Genomic DNA, 8778 nt, shown 5'->3' with positions numbered 1-8778 from the left:
ATTCTAAATAAACTACGGCAATCCAAACGTTTTTTTTTTTTAAGTTAATTGCATGTGGGCCCCCTCCCTCTAGTGGTCACGGGGCCCTGAGCAGCGGCTTTACAGGTCCAGTGCAAAACTTTGTGACTTGCAAATGGCAGCTAATTGTCCTGATAGTGGCATGAAGCATGGTAGCAAATTCAGGAAATATTTCTGCACCTGGATCCACATACCAAAAACAAGAATCAAAATATCAGTTTTTGATTGTATCCATTTATTTCCATTTTTCTTATTCACAAGAATATCTGGATGTGTACTTCTTTATACAAGCAAAACTCAATAAATGCATGTGTTTAAAAATATATATACATGGCATATTAACAGGTGATAGTGCTGTTATTCACATTTTAGTGCTGTGTCTAACAACAACAAAGTTCTTTCCTTCAAAACACTCTGGTGGCCCTGTACTGCTCCTCTTCTTCTCTTCTTTCCACTCGTTCTTCTCCTCTTCATCACCTCTTCCCTCAGTGGTGATCTTCACAGCTACTTCCTGCATTGTCGTTTCATTCTGAGAGGCCGCATCACACTGTCCTTCCTCACAGATGGAAGAGGAGGAAGATGAGGTAAAAGAGGAGGGTTCCGCGGGGGCAGTGAGCGTTGGCACAACATTGTAGGTGATGAAGCCGATGAGGATGACCACCAGTGACACCAGGTAGAGTCCAGAGAACTGAAGCAGGGCAAAGAGTTAACGGGTTATGTCTGAACTGTAGAAAGTCACGTGCCTCAGTGAGTTAAAGTTACACTTTAACTCTTTATTATTCATTAACACTGTCGTGTGTCACTATAGTAACATTTAGCAGGTCTCCGTGACCCAGATAGTGGGCGAAGAGAAGAACAGTAGCTGACTACACCGTGCGCTAAGAGAAAAATCTGTTAATGTTTTACACTTTGCTTATAACAACAGCTAAAAAAGACCTAAATTATGAAACTATTAACAGTCCGTCTTTCTCTTTCCCCTGACAGACTGTTGCTCTTAGACTCAAGCTCAGATGAAGATGCATAAATAATTAATTACAGATTGGAAATCAGTAATTCCATTAAAAAAAAGGCTCCATATTACTTTCAAAACAACACTGCCACCATTGGTGAAATTGGTCAAATAGGAGGTTAGTTAATTTGTTAATTTACTATTTCAAACTGTGGATAAAAGCTGCAGTAGGCGGGATTGCAGAGGGGGGGGAATTGAGTGATTAAGGTTCTTTAGCAAGATTAAAGAAATATTTCAGCTTTGTCAAGAGCTCTTTTCTGTAGATGAGCACAAGCAGATGCACTGGTTTTATACTTCAAAAACCTCTGAAAGACTACGCTCACAGTGACATGTATTTTATTGTCTAATTTTCTTTGCAAATATATAAAATTGTTGCCACTGCTAGAGTAGTAATCCTTCCACCAAAGGGGTCTGTGTGCAAAGTAAGTGGGCTCTCTCTCTCTCTTTCTCTTTGAACTGCCTTGTTATTGCTACAGATGTTATTGTGAGGCTGTAAATAGTCTAGAAGTCACTTGATTTTTCATTATGCTGAAAGGCTGTTATATAATTATTGATCAATAATGCTCCAAAATCCTGCCTACTGTAAATAAAAAAAAAACAGTATAAAGTTACATTTTAAAGAAATAAGAGCTATTTATATAACAAACTGGTACTGTATTATATTATCTAATTTTGCTAAAATACAAGGATTTTCTTAGCATATTCTATTCCTATAAACCATGGGTGTCAAACTCTGGCCCGCGGGCCAAATTTGGCCCGCCGTGTAATTTCATTTGGCCCTTGAGGCAATATCAAATTAACATTAGAGCTGGCCCGCCGGTATTATACAGCGGCAATCGCGCTGAGTTTAGCCGGCGATTTGACGACTTTGATGGTCAGTATAGTGGTATTTTCAAATTTATTAGCTTGTGGAAAAAGTTAATGTTGATATTTACCTCAGAAGGCTGCAAATAGAAAAGAGGCATTCAATTTTTTATTTAAATTTTATTTGATATGCCATTGATATTTTTTAATTATTATTATTATTATTTGAAACTCGATTTTGCATGTCACTATAAAGTTATATAAGCCTTGCTTGTTCAATATTCAATGCAAAACTTGTTTGGGTCCCTATTAAAAGGTTAATTTGTTCAACCTTGGCCCGCGGCTTTGTTCAGTTTTAAATTTTGGCCCACTCTGTATTTGAGTTTGACACCCCTGCTATAAACAGTCATGTCCAAAGTCTGTCCCGCTTTTATACAGCCTGCAGCTTCAGTTCAGTTTTATAATGTATTATTTATGGCCAGAGAAAGACTGGGACAGAAAATCAGCCCTTGGCATTTTGGAATTTTTCTACATTTTAAACACCACTGTAATGGGAGTCACGCGCTGTCACCTATTAGCTTAGCATAGGGTAAGTAGTTGAACCCTGAAACTGTAGCTGAGTCCAGGTTACCTGCATCGAACAACTGCAAACTTGTTATTGCTTTATCTTACTATGTTTTCTGACTCCATATGTAAAATATTGAAACATTGTTGGTTACATTGCCATTTAATGATAATTGTGACAATGAAAATAAAGGTGCATTTATAAGTAACCTGTACCGTTTCAAAAATGTCTGAAGGGACCATTTGGCCCCCAGAAATCTCACTGATGTGGTTCTTCCTGTTTTGAGGATAATATATAAATGTATCAGGCGATCAGGTGTGTGTGTGTGTGTGTGTCTGTTGTGTGTGCTCACATGGTAGTGGAAGAGGAAGATTCCACAGAAAAGGCTGAAGAGGTCAGCAGTGAGCAGGGAGATGTTGACAGAGGTGGCGCTGCTGAGCCTCATCACGATGGGCATACAGCTGTACAGAGTGTACATACACAACGCAAAGGCAGCGAACAGGAGCCCTGAGAGCAGAAACAACCATATGTTATTTTACATCAAATCCAATCCAAATAAAGCGCATTTGACAATGACAGTGAAGGAGCCTGTGTGATGTGCCTAATAATATGTAATGGTAGTCCATTCCACAACTGCCAAAGCTTGATCCCCTCTGAGCTTCAGCTGTGATTTAGGTGCCACTAAGAGCAGCTGATCAGCTGATCTTAGAGACTGCAGAGGCACAACATGGCTGCAGCAAATCAGAGGCAGGGCAGAGACATTTATGCACAAATAGAAGGATTTTAAAATCTCTAAGATTTTTTTTCACATGTCAAAAATGATCTCTTGCCCCGTTATGTTCCAAGCAGTTAAAAAACGACTGATTATGCTTTCATCTTAGTGGAGAGACACGAGCACTGACCCACTTCCCAGCTCCACTGAATGTTTGTGACTTCATTACGTTCCAGGATCACCCTGCATAAAGAAAAAAAAAAACAATAACAGATCTATCATAAATGTTAAAGGTGCCATATGTAAGAATGTGGCCAAAAACGGTTACTACATGCAAATTCAAAATACCGAGGTCTTTTAGGTTTCGTTTTCTGACGTAACTGGCAACCCGTGGTTGTCCGGCAGCTGAGACTCTACTGACTGCAATGATTGGGAGAAGGCAGTAGGTGGCGCCACATGCCAAAACATGATTTGCAGTCTGCAAAATGTTTTTTTTAATGCAAATATTTTGTCTGTACTGTTGTTGTTGGTGAGTTCAGTTTGTTATATGAATATTATTCCTGAGTCTCTGTGACATATTAGGAGGGTTTTATGGCCAGTTGCTTTAGATTTATTACATAATGCACCTTTAATTGAATAATAAGACTGGTTCCACACACACTTACATCTGCACGGTGCTGATGACTGTGCCGAACAGACCGATCATGCCCAGGAACTCCTCTCTGCTCAGGTTCTTCACTATGTATTCCTGACTCACATTAGACACAGCGTACAGCGTCGCGCTGATCAGCACCAATCCATCACCTAACAAGATGTTTGAGGCTGAGCAGCGGAGAGGAGAGAGACACAGTTATAAACATGAACATAATAATGATGATCCTTTGGTTTGACTGGATGAAAAAACACATCATGTGAACGAAACAGAAACATACGCAATAAAGGTAATGGAGGGTTTCAGTGTGAGCTGTGTTTCTTCTTTGTTGTAACAGCTCTCAAGTGCCTTCCTGAGGGCTGTTTAAAACATTCTTGAAATAAAATTTTAAAAAAGGATCATATGCTATTTGTTTTTTTCCTCCTTTCACCCGTGTTTTGTGTCCATTATATACTTAAACTGCTGCTGCTCTCTCAGTGACTTAAATGGGCATATTTATTATCCTGGACCTAATTGTCTTACTTATATCACCTGAGTCCAATTTCCTGATTAGATACAAGTGCTGTATTGCTTTTTTTTTAAGTATTCTCTTATTATTTAAAGTCGTCTACCTCTTCTACATCACTGTCCACAATTGTTAAGAACAGGTGGACAGTGATGAACACTACACTCTCAAGTAGAACCATATAAGATTCTTTGGCTTGTCCTCATAGAAGAACCATTTTGGAAGGTTCCACCAAGAACCCCTTTAAAACCCTTTATTCAGGAAAGGGGTTTTTAATGGTTCTATGGATCAAACATGGTTCTTACTGGAACCATTAGTGTCACCAAGAACCGTTGAAAACACATATTTCCACTACACGGTGGAGTAAGTAAGACCTGGTTACACTCTTAGAAATAAAAGTGCTAAGTAGAACCATAGGTTCTTCGGCTTGTCCTCATAGGAGAACCCTTTTTAGAACCTTTTTATAAAGGTTCCACCTGGAATCCTTTTTGAGGGTTCCACCAAGAACCCTTTTTAAAAATCCTTTATTCAGGAAAGGGTTTTAAATGGTTCTCTGGATCAAAAAGGGTTCTTACTGGAACCATTAGTGTCACCAAGAACCCTCAGAAGCAAATGGTTCCAGTAGAACCTCAGCTATTAGACATAAGGGTTCCAAAAGTGTCCTTCTACAAGGGCTGAGGTTCTCCCTGGAACCATTTGCTTCTGAAAAACCCTTTCCTCTTTTTTCAACGGTTCTTGGTGACACTAATGGTTCCAGTAAGAATCATTTTGATCCAGAGAACCCGTTAAAACCCTTTCACGAAGAAAGGGTTATTCAACGGTTCTTCGTAACACTAATGGTTCCAGTAAGAGCCATTAGATAACCCTTTAAAAAAACTTCCTGAATAAGGGGTTTTTAAAAAGGGTTCTTGGTGGAACCCTCAAAAAGGATTCCAGGCGGAACCTTTATAAAAAGGTTCCGCCTGGAGCCAAAAAGGGTTCTCCTATGAGGACAAGCCGAAGAACCTATGGTTCTACTTAGCACTTTTATTTCTAAGAGTGTAACCAGGTCTTACTTACTGCACCGTGTAGTGGATATATGTGTGTCCACTGCCCAACAGCGCATATTTATGTCATTATTGAGGTCCAACAAAGTGAAAACACGTCTTACTGGATCCCTGGTCTCGTCCTGCCAGCAGGTCTGCCCCCACCATCGCCCCCACCCCGAGCAGACAGATGCAGACGGCGACATAGTGGACCACTCTGTAGCGCGTCTTCAACACCCACCAGGACAGGAGCATTAGGACCGGCACCACAAAGCAGTCCAGCAGCTGGAGACAGGAGCACAAACAGAGCCGGGTTTTTTAGATGATATCATCATCTCAGGAAGTCAAATAACACAGCTCAGCAACACAAATCTTGTATAACAGACTTGTGCCGGTGAAGTGAAGTCGGTTTAAGTGAAACTCTTGAGCACGCACCTGTATGCTGGTGATGGTGGTGTACTGATAGGCTTTCGTCACAGCGTAGTTGGCTTCCACGTCCACCAGCCCGAGCAGAAGGTACTTCCACCATCGGCGCTTCAGAATCTGAAAAATATTGCCGTCCCCTATGTTTTAAAGGGGAACAGCCATGAGCTTCAGTGCCTTTCATTTGTTCGTCGCTCATCCTGAGCATAGTTTGACACGGATGAATCACAAAATCAGTCAAATCTAATTTACACTTGCCTATTTATATCGCACTGATTGAATTTTCATATCACACTGTTCTCGTCATTCAGTGATTATAATCAGAGGTGGAAAGTAATCCATTGCATTTATTTACTAGTTACTGTAATTGATTAGGTTTTTTGTAAATGGAATTGTACGTGTACATTTTAAATCACATCAGTTACTATGGTAAAGGTTTGCCTGAGATTTGTGTCCCCTTGTCCTTTTTGCACGACACAATAAAGAACCCCAGATTTGTTCAATTTGTTTTTTTTTTACTTAAACTTGAGTACATTTTTAGACCAGTACTTTTACTGAAGTAAATGTTATCCAAATAATGGTACTTTTACTTTTACTAGAATATTTCAGTACCACCCTCTGATTGTACTGTTATTGGTGTTATTCCAGGTGTTCAGACTTTGAGTGTTAGGATTACCTTTTCTGCAGAGCAGCATGGTTGTGTAAGTGACACATAGCAAGGCGTAGTTCAACAAGCTCTGCAGCATGGGTGTGTTCACGTGGAAGCTGGTGGCCAGATACTGGGAGCTGATGGCCGTGCCACACATGACCACAGCCAGGCCCTGACCCATGGCCAACGTCTTTGCCAGTCGCCTGAGAGAGAGAGAGAGAGAGAGGATTTTTACAGTTTATTTATACATCATCCACAGACTCTCACACTTACAGTCAATTTGAAGTGTCCAATTAACCTCTGCATGTCAGAAAATAGGAGGAAATCCATGCACACACGGGAGAACAAACATGCAAACTCTTTTCGGTGCGAGGCAACGGCCTTAGCCACTGCGACGCCGTGTGTTGCAATATGCAATAAAGATGCATTTACTGAACAAATCATTCATGTAAATCAATGTAATGCAAATCAAAGCTTATGCACATTATGTATATAGGGCACACAAGGACCATGTATGGCCAAAGGGCCATTTCCAGCTTTATCTGGACCCTCAAAAGACAATAAAAAAGCAGCATGATTGACCTAAGCCACCTTACACATGCATGCAGCTCGACTAGTCACTGATTACACCAAACATTAAGGTGAGACGATGCTCATTACCTGTAGATTATCTGTAGAGAACCGTCTATATCGTAAAAGAATTGCTTGTGCACGCTGAAAGTAAATGATGAAAGATAAGATAAGATAAGATAAGATAAGATAGTCCTTTATTCGTCCCGCAGTGGGGAAATTTACAGTGTTACAGCAGCAAGACAGTAAGGATAAGGATAATAAATAATAAACATGCATTACCAAAAAGAAATAGAATATATAAAGTACAATATATAAAGATATTAACACTGACTATAAAAATAGGTTTAAAAATAGAATGTACATTACAACCGGTCTGCAGAATATACACAGTATGCACATGGTATTTATAGTGTAAGGAAACAAGGCTGAGCTATTAAATAAGGATAATAAATAAGGATAAGGATATTGCACTGATGAGAAAACTACAGTATAAAAAATTTGACAGTATGAAAAATGACAATATATTGCACTTCAAAAAAAATTTACATTATGAAAAATGACCATAAGTTGACCAAAAGAAGAGACCATGTGGCCATGGCTGCTTAGTTGTAGCATTTTATTTTATTATTTTATTTTATTTTTTCTTACTTTCTGTTTTCTCCTTATTTATAGACTTTTTTTTACATTTGAAAATGCATATAATGAATATCCTTTATTGACTTCACCATGGCCCTGTAGAGAAAAGTGTTGCCCACCCCTGGTTTAAGGACTGATTTACTGAATAAGACATTGATTAAATCAGTGCTCATGCACATGGACTCATTTACTGAATGGCAGAAAGTCATATAAAATAAAAAAAAACCTTTAACCCTCCTGTAATCTCCTCGGTCCACTCACCAGGTGAGAACCTCCTTCATCTTGAATTTCCGAATCTTCATCATGAGTGCTGTGCTCCGGTTCTCGTAGCTTTCCTCGTAGCGGGATTCGTCCTCAGACTGTTTCGTTTCCATGTCGCCACAACTGTGATGGAGGAGTCACCTGTGAGAAGCTTTTAACTCGTGGGCTGGAGCTGAATGATTAACGGCGTCTGAGGCCAAAGATTACTCTTTGACTTATCAGTGTGTGTGTGTGTGTGTGTGATGTGTTAATGGGTTGAAGACAGTCAGCAGCACTTGCAAATGACCTAAGGCCTGATAATAAAAGATATTTTGAGATGTCATCATCGGTCTGCTTCCTCTTACTTTCACGGTCACCTGTTGATTAGATAAAACGAGAAGTGCTCCATTATTGTTTGTTTGATTTTTACTAGAAATGGTAACAATGGAAAGACATCAAGAGCATCAATTCAAGCACAATTTAAGTGAATTAAAGTCCTCTAATTCAGAGGGAAATAAACATTGGATTATCTTATTGTCTCCATCAATCATCTCATGACCCTGCAGATTTATCTGGTGACCCTCTGCAGGGGCCCAAACCTATGTTGGGAACCATTTGATAAACTGAATTAAAGTATTTTGCAGCCCAATTTAAAGCCCATTTAGCTCACAGACACAGTACACTACTTAAGTGGGTTTATTAATGCGGGACTAATATTTTAGTATTAGCAATGAAGAAAATGTATTAATGAATGATCTTATTATTTATTTGTGAACTTTCACCGGTAAATATTTGATTATTTACATTTAATTATTTGCACAAATAAATAATAATTATGCAATTCAGCTCTTGTATAATGAGTGACTGAGGCGTAGGGCCTCCAGTGTCGCAAATATAAGTATTAAAATGATTTAAAAGTTGATTTTGCATAATATGTCCCCTTTAAAAGGACAACAGGGCACTCAAT

General features: G+C 39.3%; 1 protein-coding gene across 1 annotated transcript; it reads right to left on the bottom strand.

Moving 5' to 3' along the window:
• Positions 1 to 379: 379 nt before the first annotated feature.
• LOC310925156 (solute carrier family 35 member F2-like) lies at positions 380 to 7945 on the bottom strand (the record flags this gene model as incomplete). Its single annotated transcript, XM_083887030.1, has 8 exons — positions 380 to 706; positions 2749 to 2903; positions 3299 to 3351; positions 3774 to 3930; positions 5416 to 5575; positions 5726 to 5853; positions 6390 to 6565; positions 7833 to 7945. The coding sequence occupies 8 exons, from the start codon at positions 7943 to 7945 to the stop codon at positions 380 to 382; spliced, it is 1269 nt and encodes a 422-aa protein (XP_083743156.1).
• Positions 7946 to 8778: the final 833 nt, after the last annotated feature.

Source organism: Microchirus variegatus, assembly GCF_963457635.1.
Source record: "Microchirus variegatus genome assembly, chromosome: 3".
NCBI classification, from domain to species: Eukaryota; Metazoa; Chordata; class Actinopteri; order Pleuronectiformes; family Soleidae; genus Microchirus; species Microchirus variegatus.
This window is presented reverse-complemented; position numbering and strand designations above follow the sequence as displayed.